Here is a 19,077-nt window from a genome sequence, read left to right on the forward strand (position 1 = left end):
CCCCAGCGACTGCGAGCCCGTGAGTAACCAGAGTTGACCCCCCTGAGCCCCCACAGCGACACCTGCAGAGGAAATCCAGAGGCTCCCCCTGACAGCGACTGCCTGCTTCAAGGAACCTGACGCCTGGCAACCACACTGCACCCGCAGCCCCCAGGACCTGAAGGAACCGAACTCCAGTGCAGGAGCGACCCCCCAGGCGACCCTCTGCCTAGCCCAAGTGGTGGCTACCCCGAAGAGCCCCCCCCGTGCTGGCCTGCATCGTTTAAGAGACCCCCGGGTCTCCCCATTGATTCCTATTGAAAACCCGACACCTGTTTGCACTCTGTACCCGGCCGACCCAGTGCCGCTGAGGGTGTACTTTCTGTGCTTGCTTGTGTCCCCCCGTTGCCCTACAAAACCCCCCCGGTCTGCCCTCTGAAGTCACGGGTACTTACCTGCTGGCAGACTGGAACTGGAGCACCCCTATTTCCATTGAAGCCTATGTGTTTTGGGCACCACTTTGACCTCTGCACCTGACTGGCCCTGAGCTGCTGGTGTGGTATCTTTGGGGTTGCCTTGAACCCCCCCAACAGTGGGCTACCTTGGACCCAACTTTGAACCCTGTAAGTGTTTTAATTACCTGTGAACTTAACATTTACTTACCTCCCCCAGGAACTGTTGATTTTTTGCAGTGTCCACTTTTAAAATAGCTTATTGACATTTTTGCCAAAATTGTACATGCTATTGTGATTATTCAAAGTTCCTAAGATACCTGAGTGAAATACCGTTCATTTAAAAGTATTGATTGTAAATCTTGAACCTGTGGTTCTTAAAATAAACTAAGAAAATATATTTCTCTATATAAAAACCTATTGGCCTGGAGTAAGCCTTTGAGTGTGTGTTCCTCATTTATTGCCTGTGTGTGTACAACAAATGCTTAACACTACCCTCTGATAAGCCTACTGCTCGACCACACTACCACAAAATAGAGCATTAGAATTATCTCTTTGTGCCACTATCTAACCTCTAAGGGGAACCCTTGGACTCTGTGCACACTATTCTTACTTTGAAATAGTATATACAGAGCCAACTTCCTACAGGTGGGCATCTCCACTAGCTGGTATGCCCTGGGGTGCTGTAACAAAAGGCATGGGCCTTTGAGGCTCACCACCAGGTGTTACAGTTCCTGCAGGAGGACGTGAGAAGCACCTCCACCCAGTGCAGGCTATGTTTCTGTCCCCAGAGAGCACAAAGGCTCTCACCCCAGGGGGGCAGAAACTAATCTCAGTGGCAGGATAGCACTGACCAGTCAGTCCTGCCCTGAAGTATTGGGTAGGATAAAGGGGGCATCTCCTAAGATGCCCTCTGTGTGCATTTTGTAATAAATCCAACACTGGCATCAGTGTGGGTTTATTATTCTGAGAAGTTTCATACCAAACTTCCCAGTATTCAGTGAAGCCATTATGGAGCTGTGGAGTTCATTTTGACAAACTCCCAGACCATACACCTAATAAGGCCACACTGTACTTACAATGTCTAAGAATATACTTAGACACTGTAGGGGCATATTGCTCATGCAGCTATGCCCTCACCTGTGGTATAGTGCACCCTGCCTTAGGGGTGTAAGGCCTGCTAAGGGGTGACTTACCTATGCCACAGGCAGTGTGAGGTTGGCATGGCACTCTGAGGGGAGTGCCATGTCGACTTAGTCATTTTCTCCCCACCAACACAAACAATCTGCAATGGCAGTGTGCATGTGTTAGGTGAGGGGCCCCTTAGGGTGGCTCAAAACACGCTGCAGCCCTCAGGGACCTTCCTTGGTCACAAGGCCCTTGGTACCACTGGTACCTTTTACAGGGAACCTATCTGTGTCAGGGATGTGCCAATTGTGGAACAATGGTACATCTTTAAGTGAAAGAACACTGGTGCTGGGGCCTGGTTATCAGGGTCCCAGCACACTTCTCAGTCAAGTCAGCATCAATATCAGGCAAAATGTGGGGGGCTAACTGCAACAGGGAGCCATTTTCCTACAAGATAGCAACATAAAAATAAGTTGGGCAGGGGTCGTCCGAGCTCTAGGGAATTCAAGGAGCCATGGAGCAGACCCGGCCTCTGGAGGACTACAGCAGGAGCAGGACCTAGAAGCATGAGGTTAAGAGGGGGAAAGTGAAATGCACTGCAATGACTTCCTGTGTTTTTTTTTTTTTTTTACTCACCAGACTGACAACTACTTCGAAGATGACTTATTGGGGGACAGACTGATCAGGCCCTAAGTTCCTCAGGACAAGGAACAACGCAGTGCCTTCTTGTGATGCACCGCTAGGAGCTTCATCAATTGCTCCTGGACTGTCCTCAGATGCATCAGCAGACAGTTGGCAGAGGCCCTGGAGTTGTGCTCTGACCATCTGCACCTAAGACAGACCAAGTGGGGAATCAGAAATCGGTCTGTGGCATTCCCCACAAGGCTTGAAACCCGGGGGTTTGCTGGGGCACATGTCTCTAGCACACTTGGAGCAATAGATCAAAAAAAGTCTTCAAAAAGGTTGAAAGGGTGGTCAAAAAATGACTGAGGTAGCGCTACTGATCCACGCTGCTGGCGTGGAAAGAAAGAAACTTATGTCAGTGCCCCCGGGTGGTGCCTCAATAGGCATGGTGCACAACACTTCTGACAAGGTTGATGCAGAGCTGCCGACACCACCTACCATGGTGCAGAGGTACTGCTGAAGATTTTCCAGATCACGTCTGATGCTTGTGAGTAATCTGCTGTCAGACATCTCTATCAGACAAAAGGTGCAGTGAACCTTACATGTGGAGGAATGATTTTAACAAGTGGCAGACACCTAAAAACATTGAACAAAACACTGCAATCAAATTTGATTCTGACAACTAAAAAGAGGCTGAAGGACTCCAGGATTCAGACACATTTAGTTTTGAGAGTTCAGAACATAGGTGGTCTGATACCACACTACTTTCTGGGACCATGATTATACCTTGAAATGATGACACAAAGCTCTTCTCTGTGCACCTCATTTACTGCAAATGTTTACTTCTACAGAAAGATATAAAATGAAAATGTCACTTACCCAGTGTACATCTGTTCGTGGCATCAGTCGCAGTAGATTCGCATGTTCTGCAATAGCTCGCCATCTGGTGTTGGGCCGGAGTGTTACAAGTTGTTTTTCTTCGAAGAAGTCTTTCGAGTCACGGGACCGAGTGACTCCTCCTTTTGTCTCCATTGCGCATGGGCGTCGACTCCATCTTCGATTGTTTTTCCCCGCAGAGGGTGAGGTAGGAGTTGAATTGTAGTAATAGTGCCCATGCAATGGAGTGACTAAGTATGCACCTATTTAAGGTTGAGATGATACATATATAAATAATTGGAGGTAACTTCCAAACTGCTACAGGCTCCCGGGGAGGCGGGTAGGCACATGCGAATCTACTGCGACTGATGCCACGAACAGATGTACACTGGGTAAGTGACATTTTCAGTTCGATGGCATCTGTCGCTGTAGATACGCATGTTCTGCATAGACTAGTAAGCAGTTATTTCCCCAAAAGCGGTGGATCAGCCTGTAGGAGTGGAAGTAGTCTGAAATAATGTCCTTAATACGGCTTGACCTACTGTGGCTTGTTGTGCGGATAACACGTCTACACAGTAGTGCTTGGTGAATATGTGAGGCGTAGACCATGTGGCTGCCTTACATATTTCTTGCATTGGGATGTTTCCTAGAAAGGCCATGGTAGCACCTTTCTTTCTGGTTGAGTGTGCCCTTGGTGTAATGGGCAGCTGTCGTTTAGCTTTAAGGTAGCAGATTTGGATGCATTTAACTATCCATCTGGCTATACCTTGTTTTGAAATTGGGTTTCCTGCGTGAGGTTTTTGAAAGGCAATAAAGAGTTGTTTAGTCTTTCTGATGTTTTTTGTTCTGTCAATGTAATACATCAATGCTCTTTTGACATCTAATGTATGTAGTGCCCTTTCAGCTACGGTATCTGGCTGTGGAAAGAACACTGGTAGTTCCACTGTTTGATTTAGATGGAACGGTGAAATAACCTTTGGCAAAAATTTAGGATTGGTCCTTAGGACGACTTTATTTTTGTGTAGTTGTATAAAAGGTTCCTGTATTGTAAACGCCTGAATCTCGCTTACTCTTCTTAGGGAAGTAATGGCGATGAGAAATGCCACCTTCCAGGTTAGGAACTGTATTTCGCAGGAGTGCATGGGTTCAAAAGGTGGACCCATAAGTCTAGTTAAGACAACATTTAGGTTCCATGAAGGAACAGGTAGTGTTCTTGGTGGTATAATTCTCCTAAGGCCCTCCATGAATGCTTTAATGACTGGTATCTTATATAGGGAAGTTGAATAGGTAGTCTGCAGGTATGCAGATATTGCTGCAAGGTGAATCTTAATGGAAGAGAAAGCTAGGTTAGATTTTTGTAAGTGAAGCAAGTAACCCACTACATGTTCTGGAGTTGTGTGTAATGGTTGTATTTGATTAATATGGCAGTAGCAAACAAACCTCTTCCATTTACTTGCATAGCAGTGCCTGGTGGATGGCCTTCTGGCTTGTTTTATGACTTCCATACATTCTTGGGTAAGTTGTAAGTGCCCGAATTCTAGGATTTCAGGAGCCAGATTGCTAGATTCAGCGATGCTGGATCTGGGTGTCTGATCTTTTGGTTGTGCTGTGTCAACAGATCTGGCCTGTTGGGCAATTTGATGCAGGGTACCACTGATAGGTCTAGCAGCGTTGTGTACCAGGGTTGCCTTGCCCAAGTTGGTGCTATCAATATGAGTTTGAGTTTGCTTTGACTGAGTTTGTTTACCAGGTAAGGAAGGAGAGGGAGAGGAGGAAAAGCGTAAGCAAATATCCCTGACCAGTTCATCCATAGGGCATTGCCTTGGGATTGTTTGTGTGGGTATCTGGATGCGAAGTTTTGGCATTTTGCGTTCTCCCTTGTCGCAAACAAGTCTATCTGAGGTGTTCCCCAGAGTTTGAAATAAGTGTTCAGAATTTGGGGGTGAATTTCCCATTCCTGGACCTGTTGGTGATCTCGAGAGAGATTGTCTGCGAGTTGATTTTGGATCCCTGGTATAAACTGTGCAATTAGGCGAATTTGGTTGTGAATTGCCCAATGCCAAATTTTCTGTGCTAGCAGGCTTAACTGCGTGGAGTGCGTCCCTCCCTGCTTGTTTAGATAATACATTGTTGTCATGTTGTCTGTTTTGACGAGAATGTATTTGTGAACTATTATTGGTTGGAAAGCTTTTAGTGCTTGAAAAACTGCTAGAAGTTCTAGGTGATTGATATGCAGTTTTGTTTGATGTACGTTCCATTGTCCTTGTATGCTGTGTTGATCGAGGTGTGCTCCCCACCCTGTTATGGAAGCATCTGTTGTAATTACGTATTGTGGCACTGGGTCTTGGAAAGGCCGCCCCTTGTTTAAATTTATGTTGTTCCACCACAGAAGCGAGAGGTAAGTTTGGCGGTCTATTAACACCAGATCTAGAAGGTGACCCTGTGCTTGAGACCACTGTGATGCTAGGCATTGTTGTAAGGGCCTCATGTGCAGTCGTGCGTTTGGGACAATGGCTATGCATGATGACATCATGCCTAGGAGTTGTAATACCATCTTTGCCTGTATCTTTTGTGTTGGATACATGCGTTGTATGATGGTGTTGAAATTTAGAATTCTTTGTGGACTTGGAGTGGCTACTCCCTTTGATGTGTCTATTATGGCTCCTAGGTATTGTTGTACCTTGCGCGGCAGAATGTTGGATTTTGTAAAGTTGACGGTGAACCCGAGTTTGAAGAGGGTTTGTATGATCTGATTTGTGTGATTTGAGCACTGTATGAACGAATGGGCCTTGATTAGCCAGTCGTCCAAATATGGGAACACATGTATTTGCTGCCTTCTTATGTGTGCAGCGACTACCGCTAGACATTTGGTAAAGACTCTTGGTGCGGTTGTTAATCCGAAAGGCAGTACCTTGAATTGGTAATGTATTCCTTTGAATACAAACCTTAGGTATTTCCTGTGCGATGGGTGTATTGGTATATGGAAATAAGCATCCTTGAGGTCTAAAGTTGCCATGTAGTCGTGTATTTTTAGCAATGGCAATACTTCTTGTAGTGTGACCATGTGGAAGTGGTCTGATTTGATGAAAGTGTTCACTACTCTGAGGTCTAGGATTGGTCTCAGCGTTTTGTCCTTCTTTGGTATCAGAAAGTACAGTGAGTAAACTCCTGTGTTTATTTGTGTGTTTGGCACTAATTCTATTGCATTCTTTTGCAATAGTGCCAGCACTTCTATCTCCAGGAGATTGGAATGGTGTGTTGTTAAATTTTGTGCTTTTGGTGGTATGTTTGGAGGGAATTGTAGAAATTCTATGCAATAACCATGTTGGATAATTGCTAGAACCCAAGTGTCTGTAGTGATTTCCTCCCATGCTTTGTAATAATGACCTATTCTTCCCCCCACTGGTGTTGTGTGGAGGGGGTGAGTGACCTGTGAGTCATTGTTTAGTAGTAGGGGTTTTGGGGCTTTGAAATCTCCCTCTATTTCTAGGGAATTGCCCTCCTCTATATTGTCCCCGAAAACCTCCTCTATACTGTCCCTGGTAAGTGGACGGTGTTGCTTGTGAGGTGCTGGCTTGTGTGCTTTGACCCCGAAACCCCCCTCGAAAGGGCGTTTTACGGAATGTGCTGTAATTCCCTCTGCTCTGCGGGGAGTAGAGTGCGCCCATGGCTTTGGCAGTGTCCGTATCTTTTTTGAGTTTCTCAATCGCTGTGTCCACTTCTGGACCGAACAGTTCTTTTTCATTAAAAGGCATATTGAGAACTGCTTGTTGAATCTCTGGTTTAAATCCAGACGTTCGGAGCCATGCATGCCTTCTGATAGTTACAGATGTATTAATTGTCCGTGCAGCTGTATCTGCAGCGTCCATGGAGGAACGTATCTGGTTGTTGGAGATGGTCTGTCCCTCCTCAACCACTTGTTTTGCCCTATTTTGGAAGTCCTTGGGCAGATGTTCAATGAGATGTTGCATCTCGTCCCAGTGGGCTCTGTCATAGCGCGCAAGTAGTGCCTGGGAGCTCGCGATGCGCCACTGGTTTGCAGCTTGTGCTGCGACTCTTTTACCAGCTGCATCGAACTTGCGGCTTTCTTTATCTGGGGGTGGTGCATCTCCAGATGTGTGAGAGTTGGCCCTTTTCCTAGCTGCTCCTACAACAACAGAGTCTGGTGGCAGCTGTGTAGTGATGAAAACCGGGTCCGTAGGAGGCGGCTTGTACTTTTTTTCCCACCCTTGGTGTGATTGCCCTACTTTTGACCGGCTCCTTAAATATGTCTTTTGCGTGCCGGAGCATACCAGGGAGCATAGGCAGGCTTTGGTATGAGCTGTGGGTGGAGGAGAGTGTGTTGAACAAGAAATCATCTTCGACCTGTTCTGAGTGGAGGCTTACGTTGTGAAATTGTGCTGCTCTAGCCACCACCTGAGAGTACGCGGTGCTGTCTTCTGGTGGAGATGGCTTTGTAGGGTATGCCTCCGGGCTGTTATCTGACACTGGGGCGTCGTATAGGTCCCATGCGTCCTGATCTTGGTCACCCTGGCTCATGGTGGTGTGAGCTGGGGAGTGTGATGGAGTTTGTGCTGGTGAAACGTTAATCACGGGCGGAGGAGAGGGTGGTGGTGTAACTCTTTTCACCACTTTTGGTTGTGGTGCTTGTTCCGTCTGGAACTCCAACCTTCTCTTTCTCCTAATGGGGGGAAGGGTGCTTATTTTTCCTGTCCCCTGCTGAATAAAGATACGCTTTTGCGTATGGTCCACATCAGTTGCTTGTAGCTCTTCCTCAAACCTATGCTTTTGCATTTGGGAGGTTAGCGAGTGCTCTTCTGTATAAGAGCCTGAAGCTGGGTCGCTTGCAGTTTGTTTCGGCATCGAAACTTTGTCTGCGTGTTTTTTCGGCTCCGAGGTGACTTTTTTCCTTTTCGGGGCCGAAACCTCTCGGCGTCGATCTGTTTCGGTGCCGCTGTCTCGGCGTCGAGCCGTGTCCACACCGGCATCTCGGTGTCGAGGCTTGTCTCCAGCACTTTCTCGGTCCCGAGAAGGCTGCGTGCCGGTGTCTCGACCGGAGTCGGACGATCTCGGCACTGTTTGGGCCTTTTTCGGTGCCGACGGTCGGTCACCGAATCTATGGGTCGAGCCATGGCCGGATGGCAGTGGCGTCCCCTGGGCCTTGTAAATGTTTCTTTGTGTGGTTTTCGACGTCTTACTCACGGTTTGTGTATCGTCGAATCCTTCGGAGTCTGAGTCTTGGATCGAGAAGGTACCTTCTTCTTCCTGTTCCTCGAACTCCCGTTGGGCTGTCGGTGCGGACGCCATTTGAAGTCTTCTGGCTCGACGGTCTCGGAGTGTTTTTCGGGACCGGAACGCACGACAGGCCTCGCAGGTGTCTTCGCTGTGCTCAGGTGACAGGCACAGGTTGCAGACCAAGTGTTGGTCTGTGTAGGGGTATTTATTGTGGCATTTGGGGCAGAAACGGAACGGGGTCCGTTCCATCGGCGTTCTTCAGCACGCGGTCGGGCCGACCAGGCCCCGACGGAGGATCGAAAAACTACCCCGAAGGGCACCGGAGCTCTTCGATCTTCGATGCGGTGTGGAATCTAAGTACGCCGATCCCGAACGCAACAATACCGACGAAAATCTTCCGAAATTAGCTAATTTTCCGTTCCGAAACTCGGAGCGACAGGAACACGTCCGAACCCGATGGCGGAAAAAAAACAATCGAAGATGGAGTCGACGCCCATGCGCAATGGAGACAAAAGGAGGAGTCACTCGGTCCCGTGACTCGAAAGACTTCTTCGAAGAAAAACAACTTGTAACACTCCGGCCCAACACCAGATGGCGAGCTATTGCAGAACATGCGTATCTACAGCGACAGATGCCATCGAACATATATTTTCATAACCATTGCTGTAAACTGATTATATTTATTCGGACTAGATTAAAAATTAAATAAATTCGAACTAGGATTTAAGATTATCTATTCCTCCATTCAAATCGCAGCTCACCAGCTTGTTCCACACTGGGGGCTTGAGCAGGGAGGACTTTCAGCATTGAACGCCCTGGTGCAGGCTGAGGATTTGCGGCACGGATTGGCAAATGAAGAGGTGCTGGAAACCGCAAAGCTGTTGATCCATGAGGAACTCCAGGTATTGTTCCTCTCTGCACAGGTGAGATCAGTGTTGGAATGCCAGGGACTGGAAGTCCTGCCGGTCTCTGTGGGAGAGCAACGCCCGGGGGAGTAATGCCATCTTTTGTTGTCTGTCTTACGACAATCTTCATTATCCCAGAGCTATTCATCAAGGAGGCTACCAAAGCAAATGAAAGGCAGGATGATTAAGACAGATCAAAAGGCAACACTAAAAAAAGCTTAACCACCATTCTCACACTAAGCCATTTATAATTAGCATAGACCAAATAACTAAAAACATCTACTCAAAGAGCACTGCATTAAATTCACTACAAAAATGCATACATTACACATTTACTCTCTTGAGATAAACTATGGACTGGCAAGAATTCTGAAAGTCCAACCCCTAGGCAGTGTGATCAGGCCCTGTTCCTACCGTAACATTTGAGAACTGATGTCGCTACAGGTATACACTGAGTGTTTTGGATTCCTCACACACTACCCACTGAACTTTGCTTCTCTATACACCACTTTCAGCTGACCACTGAAGGAAGTGAGGTCAAATCATAGGCTGAAACCTCTTTATATATATATTTTTATTAATAGTTAAGTGTTTAAAAGACCACACGCAATTCGGTTGAGACTTTCCATTCCCAACGTAACATCAGGAGTACATTTCATCAACTGAAGATAATAGCTGCTATACAAGTCTTTAGGTCAGTAAAACACAATATATCCTATTGAGTGTAATCAAACACTTCATCTCTCACCTGCAGGAAGAGACAGTAAGCGTTCACCTTACCTACCATCTCATAATCCCATGATCCATCCAGAGCTGTGAACTATTTTCCCAAGTTTTATGTGGTACAGTGTCCCAGCAGGCATTCTCACTCAAAGCTGCATAAGGTAATTTACCCCTCCATCTTGTGAAAATGTGTGCCTCTTGCCCCGATATGTACCCAGACAGTTCACTTCCACTCAAACTCCTAATAGCATACCCTCCATTAGGAGGTATTGAATGTGGGACCCATATATCATTCTGTCAGTATTGTGGCAGCACATATGTATCTGTCACACCAAACCAGAAGACCACATTTTATCGAATCTCCAATCATCAGTACAGGACCTTTAACCTAACACATGACCACTCAAGTTCATGGTAAGTGTAAGGAAATGGTTCTTTTTGTATGGTCACCCTCAAGATTTTAGACGGCTGGGAGTCGGTTTTCAGACTCTGAGTGCACTGAGGATGCTAACCAGGCCTCAGTGCCTGTGTCCCTACTCTTACATCCATATGTCAAATTGGCTCATACTCAAACGGCTAAGATAACTTGTCTGTAAGTCCCTGGGAAATAATACTCAGGTCAGCACGCTGATGTCAGTCTCTTTTGCAACTTACCAAACCAGGAACATTGAGCCAATAAGAACACTGACCACTGGTGTGAAAAAAGAGGGCCCTGAAAGGCGAACATCCCTGTCCCTAGAAATCCATTTGCAGGGAGGATGGGTGAGTTAGTAAGGAATTTACGGTTAGAGCGAGTCAATCAGAAAAGGTGTTACCGAATGTAAGTAACTTGTTCATCTGATAGACTTTGAGCTGAAGATTCCTTACCTTAGAAGAGATACTGAAGCAATTCCTCCCAGGAGTTTGGTCTGTGGAATGAATTCACACTAGAAAGTGCTGCAGAACCGAGCAGGCAAAGTGCCCATCCCAATGGAAATGACTGTCCAGACAGTAGTGCTTGGTGAACGTGTGCAGAGAAGTCCACGTTGCTGCCTGCCAGATGTTCACGACCGGAACTTCGCAGGCTAATCTACTGGTCGCAGCCTTAGCTCTGGTGGAATGAGCATGCAAACCCTGAAGGGGCTGCTTCTTGGCCAACGCAAAGCAGATCTTAATGCAGAGCACGATCCACTGGAGGATGGTCAATTTCTGCACTGCCTTTCTCTTCTATGTTCTGACATATCCCACAAAGAGTCGTTCACCTGGAACAGTCTCATGCGGTCAAGGGAGAAAGACAATGCTCATTTTGGGGTCAGGCAGTGAAGTCACTCCTCTTCCTTGGAGGGATGTGTGTAGGAAGCTGGCTTTTTATATGGTGTACCAAGTCCAGACAACCATTATTGGTTTTCAGGAGCTTAGTTTAATAATCCCAAGTGCTCTATTTGTGGTAGTGGGATCGAGCTGTTTAGGCTTATCAGACGGAGGTGTGGGGCACTTGTACACACAGAGTCAATAAATGAGACACTCAATGAGAGATCTGAGACACATTTTTAAAAAAATAACAGATTTACATATATGGAAAATGTCACTAAATGTTCGTGGCATGTAGTGCTGCAGATTCACATGCTATGCATAGTCCCGTCACCTAGTGGTGGGCTTTGAGTGTTAGAAGTTGTTTTTCTTCAACAAAGTCTTTTTTAGAGTCACAGGATTAAATGACTTCTCCTTTTGGTGATAGTGCGCATGGGCATAGACTCCTTTGTTGGATTGTTTTCCTGCAGAAGGTTGTAGGAAGGAGTGATAGAGTGAAAGAATGTAAATTTACAACTAAATGAAGTAAATAAGATGTACATGTAAATGTAAAAGAATTTTATATGGAAAATGTCACTTACATCTGTTCGTGGCATGAGACGCTGCAGAATCACATGCTGTGCATTATCCTGCCATCTAGTGTTGGGCTCGGAGTGTTACAAGTTGTTTTTCTTCGAAGAAGTCTTTTCGAGTCACGAGACCGAGTGACTCCTCCCTTTCGGCTCCATTGCGCATGGGCGTCGACTCCATCTTAGATTGTTTTCCCCGCAGAGGGTGAGGTAGGAGTTGTGTATATAGTAATAGTGCCCATGCAATGGAGTAGTAATGTATGTACCTAATGTTTATTAAAATAATATTTATTTACATATTTACAATTTTTCATGCAACTAAAAAACGGCTACAGGCTACCGGGGAGGTGGGAGGGCACATGTGAATCTGCAGCGTCTCATGCCACGAACAGATGTACACTGGGTAAGTGACATTTCCCATTTGGTGGCATGTGTAGCTGCAGATACACATGCTGTGCATAGACTACCAAGCAGTAATCTCCCCAAAATGCGGTGGTTTAGCCTGTAGGAGTTGAAGTTGTCTGAAAAAATGTTCTTAATACAGCCTGTCCTACTGTGGCTTGTTGTGTTGCTAACACGTCTACACAGTAATGCTTAGTAAATGTATAAGGCATAGACCAGGTGGCTGCCTTACAAATTTCTGTCATTGGTATATTATCCACAAAAATAGCCATTTTGGCGCCTTTCTTTCTAGTGGAATATGCTCTTTGTGTAATAAGTAATTCTCTTTTTGCTTTAATGTAGCAAGTTTGAATACATTTAACTATCCATCTGGCGATGCCTTGTTTGAATAGGGTTACCTGCATGAGGTTTTTGGAAAGCTACGAACAATTGTTTTGTTTTACAAAATTGTTTTGTTCTGTCAATGTAATACATTACTGCTCTATTTATGTCTAATGTATGCAAGGCCCTTTCAGCTACTGAGTCTGGTTGTGGAAAGAAGACTGGGAGTTCCACAGTCTGGTTTAGATGGAATGCTGATATGACCTTTGGTAAGAATTTGGGATTTGTACGGAGAACCAATTTATGTTTATGTATTTGTATAAAGGGTTCTTGAATGGTAAATGCTTGTATTTCACTCACTCTTCTAAGTAATGTGGTAGCTATTAGAAAGGCTACTTTCCAAGTCAGATATTGGATTTGACAAGAATGCATGGGTTCGAATGGTGGGCCCATGAGTCGTGTTAATACAATATTAAGGTTCCACGAAAGTAGTGGGGGTGTCCTTGGGGGTGTGATTCTTTTTAGTCCTTCCATAAATGCTTTAATGAATGGGATTCTAAAAGGTGATGTTGTATGTGTAATCTGCAGATAGGCAGATATTGCAGTGAGATGGATTTTAATGGAAGAGAATGCTAGATTAGACTTTTGTAAGTGTAATAAATAGCTTACAATGTCCTAAGTGGAGGCACGTAGTGGTTGAATTTGATTAGTGTGGCAGTAGCAAACAAATCTTTTCCATTTGTTTGCATAACAATGTCTTGTAGGTTTTCTCGCTTGTTTAATGACCTCCATACACTCTTGTGTAAGATTTAAATGTCGGAATTCTAAGACTTCAGGAGCCAGATTGCTAGATTGAGCGAAGCTGGATTCGGGTGTCTGATCTGTTGTTTGTGTTGTGTTAACAGATCTGGTATGTTTGGTAGTTTGATGTGAGGTACTACTGGTAAGTCCAACAGTGTTGTGTACCACAGTTGGCGAGCCCAGGTTGGTGCTATGAGTATTAGTTTGAGTTTGTTTTGACTTAGTTTGTTGACCAGATAAGGAATGAGTGGGAGAGGGGGAAAAGCGTAAGCAAATATCCCTGACCAGCTGATCCATAGAGCATTGCCCTTGGACTGAGGGTGTGGGTACCTGGACGCGAAGTTTTGGCATTTTGCGTTTTCTTTTGTTGCGAATAGGTCTATGTTTGGTGTTCCCCAGCGGTGGAAGGGATCCTGTAGGATCTGGGGATGTATTTCCCATTCGTGAGTTTGCCGGTAATCTCGACTGAGATTGTCGGCTAACTGATTCTGAACGCCTGGTATGTATTAGGCGAATGTGGTTGTGAATTGCCCAATGCCAAATCCTTTGTGCTAAGAGACACAGTTGTGACAAGTGTGTCCCCTCCTGTTTGTTGAGATAGTACATTGTTGTCATGTTGTCTGTCTTGACACAAATGTGTTTCTAGGCTACTAGTGGTTGAAACACTTAATGCTAGAAAAACCGCTAGCAGTTCCAAGTGATTTATGTGAAGTTGTTTTTGTTGATTGTCCCATTGACCCTGTATGCTGTGATTGTTGAGGTGTGCTCCCCACCCCATCATGGAAGCATCTGTTGTGATAATAGCTTGAGGCACTGGGTCTTGGAATGGACGCCCTTTGTTTAAATTTACAGGGTTCCACCACTGAAGCGAGGAGTGTGTTTGGCGGTCTATTAACACTAGATCTTGAAGTTGACCCTGTGCTTGTGTCCATTGTTTTGCTAGGCACTGTTGTAAGGGCCGCATGTGTGATCTTGCATTTGGGACAATGGCTATGCATGAGGACATCATGCCTAGAAGTTTCATTACAAACCTTACTGGGTAGTGTTGGTTTGACTGTATGCTTGATGTTATATTTTGGAACGCTTGGACCCTTTGTGGGCTTGGAGTGGCAACTGTCTTGTGTGTTGAGTGTTGCTCCCAAGTATTGTTGTATTTGGGATGGTTGCAGATGTGATTTCTGGTAATTTATAGAAAACCCTAGTTTGTGTAGAGTTTCTATGACGTGTTGCGTGTGAAGAAGACACTGTTGTTGAGTGTTAGTTTTTATTAGCCAGTCGTCTAAATATGGGAATACGTGCATGTGCTGTCTCCTTATGTGAGCGGCTACTACTGCTAGGCATTTTGTGAATACCCTTGGGGCTGTTATTATCCCGAACGGTAACACTTTGAATTGATAGTGTATGCCATGTATTCCAAACCTTAAGTATTTTCTGTGAGAAGGATGGATGGGTATGTGAAAATACGCATCCTTGAGATCCAATGTTGACATGTAGTCCTCCTTTTTTAATAAGGGAACCACGTCTTGAAGTGTTACCATGTGGAAGTGGTCTGATTTGATGAAGAGATTCAGTGTTCTGAGATCTAAGATAGGTCTTAACGTTTTGTCCTTTTTTGGAATTAGTAAATATAGTGAGTAGGCGCCTGTTCCTTTCTGACGGTTGGGTACTAGCTCTATTGCTTGTTTTTGTAATAGTGCTTGTACTTCTATTTGTAATAGGTCTAAGTGTTGTTTGGACAGATTGTGTGCTCTTTCTGGCACATCTGGTGGGAATTTTGTGAATTCTATGCAATAACCATGTTGGATAATGGCTGGGACCCATGCGTCCGTAGTAATGTGTGTCCAGTTTTGATAGTATGCAGTCAGTCTCCCCCCCAATGGCGATAAGTGTTGGGGTTTTGTGACATTGAAGTCACTGTTTGGTCTGACTTGTTTAAGGTGTCTGGAACTTTCCCCTTCCTCTTGGGAGTTGTCCTCCTCTATAGGAGCCACGAAACCCTCCCCTCTATTATTGTGCCTGAGAGGTGGAAGGCTCTGGTGTTTGCATTCGAAAACCCCCTCTGAACTGTGGCTTTCTAAATGTGCCTCTGACTTGTGGGAGTAGAGCTCGCCCATGGCTTTGGCCGTGTCCGTGTCTTTTTTTAACTTTTCAATTGCTGTGTCCACTTCCGGCCCAAACAATTGTTCTTGGTTAAATGGCATGTTCAACACCGCTTGTTGGATTTCTGGCTTGAATCCAGAGCTTCTTAACCATGCATGCCTGCGAATGGTTATCGCAGTGTTGACCATTCGTGCTGCCGTGTCTGCAGAGTCTAGTGCGGACCTTATTTGGTTGTTGGATATTGCCTGTCCTCCTTCCACAACCTGCTGGGCACGTTTCTGGTGTTCTTTGGGCAAGTGTTGTATAATGTGTAGCATCTCGTCCCAGAGTGCCCTGTCGTAGCGAGCAAGTAGGGATTGCGAATTAGCGATCCGCCATTGATTTGGTGCCTGTGCTGCCACTCGTTTGCCCGCTGTGTCAAACTTTCTGCTCTCTTTGTCAGGCGGTGGAGCGTCTCCTGACGATTGAGAGTTTGCTCTTTCTTGCTGCTCCTACAACCACCGAGTCCGGTGTAAGTTGTTGTGTTATAAACACAGGATCCGTTGGGGGAGGCTTGTACTTCTTCTCCACCCTAGGCGTGATGGCCCTTCCTTTAACTGGCTCCTGGAATACTTGTTTTGCATGTTTGAGAATACCCGGGAGCATTGGCAGACTCTGGTAGGAAGCGTGGGTGGATACCTAGGTGTTGAACAAGAAATCATCCTCTACTGGCTCAGAATGCATTGCTACATTGTGGAACGTAGCTGCCCTGGATAGTACCTGCGTATATGCAGTACTGTCCTCCGGAGGTGACTGCTTTTTTGGATAACAATCCGGACTGTTATCTGATACTGGTGCATCATATAAGTCCCATGCATAAGGATCATCCTGTGTCATCCCTGTATGTGTGGGTGACTGCATTGGAGGTGTTCCCACTGGAGACAGTTGTGGTGAGAGTGGTGGGGAAGGTTGTGGTAAACAAACCTTGGTGTTAATGTCTTCCTCGACCGAAACGCTCGGCAGGCTTCGCAAGTATCTTCCTTGTGTTCTGGAGAGAAACACAAGTTACAGACCAGCTGCTGATCTGTATACGGATACTTGTTGTGACATTTTGGGCAGAATCGGAATGGGGTCCGTTCCATCAGCCTTGAAGAGACACGTGGCCGGGCCGACCAGGCCCAGACGTGGGATCGAAAAAAAAAAACAAAGGGCTACCGGAGCTCTTCAAAAGTCGGTGTCGTTCTGTTGTAACTAACCCGATACCGAACGCCAACAATACCGACTATTTTTCCGAGATTCTAACTAACTTTCCGACCCGAAACACGGAGTGAAAAGGAACACGTCCGAACCCGATGGCGGAAAAAAAACAATCTAAGATGGAGTCGACGCCCATGCGCAATGGAGCCGAAAGGGGAGGAGTCCCTCGATCTTGTGACTCGAACAGACTTCTTCGGAGAAAAACAACTTGTAACACTCCGAGCCCAACACTAGATGGCGGGAGTGCAAAGCATGTGTATCTGCAGCTACACATGCCATCGAATATATATATATATATATACACACACACACACACACACACACACACACAACTACAGGCTTCTAGGGAGGGAGCATGTGAATCTACAGCACTACATGCCACGAACAGAAGTACACTGGATAAGTGACATTTTCCATTCAATGGCATGTGTAGCTGCAGATACACATGCTATGCATAAACTAAAAAGCAGTCCTTTTCCCATAAACAGCAGTGGCTAGCCTGTAGGAGTTGCAGTAGTTTGTAATAAAGTTTTAAGTACAGCTTGACCAACATTGGCCTGTTGCTTTGAAAATATATCCACACAGTAATGTTTTGTAAATTTATGTGGAGTGGACCATGTGGCAGCTTTACATATGTCTGCCATTGGTATGTTACCTAGAAAAGCCATGGAAGCACCTTTTTTCGTAGTGGAATGTGCTTTAGGTGTTATTAAAAGTTGTCTTTTTGCTTTAATGTAACATGTTTGTATGCATTTCACAATCCATCTAGCTAATCCTTGTTTAGAGATAGGATTTCCTTTATGTGGTTGCTGAAAAGCAACAAAAAGCTGTTTAGTTTTTCTAAACTCTTTTGTTCTATCAACACAGTACATTAGAGGTCTTTTAAGGTCAAGAGTATGAAGAGCTCTTTCAGCAGTTGAGTCTGGCTGTGGGAAGAAGACGGGCAATTCCACTGTTTGGTTAATGTGAAAAGGAGAAACTTGTTTAGGCAAAAAATTCAGATTTATCCTAAGTACAACTTTATGTTTGTGTATTTGGAAAAATGGTTCCTCCAGAGTGAATCCATGTATTTCACTCACTCTTCTTAATGAAGTAATTGCTGAGAAAGCAACTTTCCAAGTTAAAAATTGAATATCACATGAACGCATGGGCTCAAATGGTGGTCCCATTAATCTTGTGAGTACAATATTCAGATTCCAAGCAGGAACTGGTGGGGTTCTTGGTGGAATGATGTGCTTAAGTCCTTCCATAAAGGCTTTAATAACAGGAACTCTAAAGAGAGAAGTATGTTGTATAGTTTGCAAGTACGCTGATATAGCAGTAAGATGAATGTTAGAGGAAAAAGCGAAATTAGCTTTTTGTAAATGAAGCAGGTAGCATTCAATATCGTGTATAGATACTTTAAGTGGGTCTATATTTTTGGGCTGAAAGTAGTAAACAAAACGTTTCCACTTGTTAGCCTCGTTGTAGGTTTGCGTGCCTGTTTTAGAACTTACATACATTCTAATGGAAGTTGCAATTATCAAAATTCTATGACTTCAGGAGCCAAATCGGTAAGTTGAGAACAGTGAGATTGGGATGGCTGATTTGACCTTTGTTCTGTGTTAACAAATCTGGTCTGTTTGGAAGTTTGCGATGAACTAATGACAGATCTAGGAGTGTTGTGTACAAATGTTGCTGTGCCCACGTGGGGGCTATGAGTATCATGGTGAGAGGTGTGAATTAACGGAAGAGGAGGAAAGGTTTAAGCAAATATCCCTGACCAGTTGATCTGTAGAGCATTGCCCTTGGACAGAGGGTGTGGGTGTCTGGATGCGAAGTTGTGGCATTTGCATTTTCATTTGTTGCGAATAGATCGATTTCTGGTGTTCCCCATCATTTGAAAGTACTGTTGAAGTACCTGAGAGTGAATCTCACATTCATTTATCTGTTGCTGTGTCCTGCTTAGCAGGTCTGCTAGCTGATTGTGTATCCCTGGGATGTAGTCTGCTAGCAAGTAAATGTGATTGTAAATTGCCCATTTCCAAATTGTTTGGGTTAGAAGGGACAGTTGAGATGTATGTGTTCCTCCTTGTTTCCTCAGATAGTACATTGTTGTCATATTGTCAGTTTTTATCAAAACTGTTTTGTGCTTGAGAAGAGGTTGAAAAGCTTTTAGGGCAAGAACACAGCTAACACTTCTAAATGGTTTGTGTGTTAAGTTAACTGTATTGAATTCCATTCCCCTTGTATGGTAAAGTTGTTGAGGTGAGCTCCCCAACCTATTATTGATGCGTCTGTTATTGAGGTCTGAGGCACAGGGTCCCGAAATGACCACCCTTTTATTAAATTGTTGTGATTTCCACCATTGAAGAGATTTGTGTGTTTGGCAATCCTGCAATTGACCCGGTGCTTGAGGCCATTGCTGTCAGAGGCACTGTTGTAGTGTTCTCATGT

General features: G+C 45.1%; 1 protein-coding gene across 1 annotated transcript in view; it reads right to left on the reverse strand.

The window, feature by feature from the left end:
• The window catches only part of SRCAP (Snf2 related CREBBP activator protein), a 1,275,580-nt gene that overhangs the window by 336,316 nt on the left and 920,187 nt on the right, over nt 1–19,077 (reverse strand). Inside the window, exon 24 of the mRNA XM_069201690.1 lies at nt 9,056–9,355. Coding sequence (XP_069057791.1) covers nt 9,056–9,355 — 300 coding nt within the window. The remainder of the gene's footprint in view (nt 1–9,055; nt 9,356–19,077) is intronic.

Source organism: Pleurodeles waltl, chromosome 7 (genome assembly GCF_031143425.1).
Source record: "Pleurodeles waltl isolate 20211129_DDA chromosome 7, aPleWal1.hap1.20221129, whole genome shotgun sequence".
In the NCBI taxonomy this organism is placed as follows: Eukaryota; Metazoa; Chordata; class Amphibia; order Caudata; family Salamandridae; genus Pleurodeles; species Pleurodeles waltl.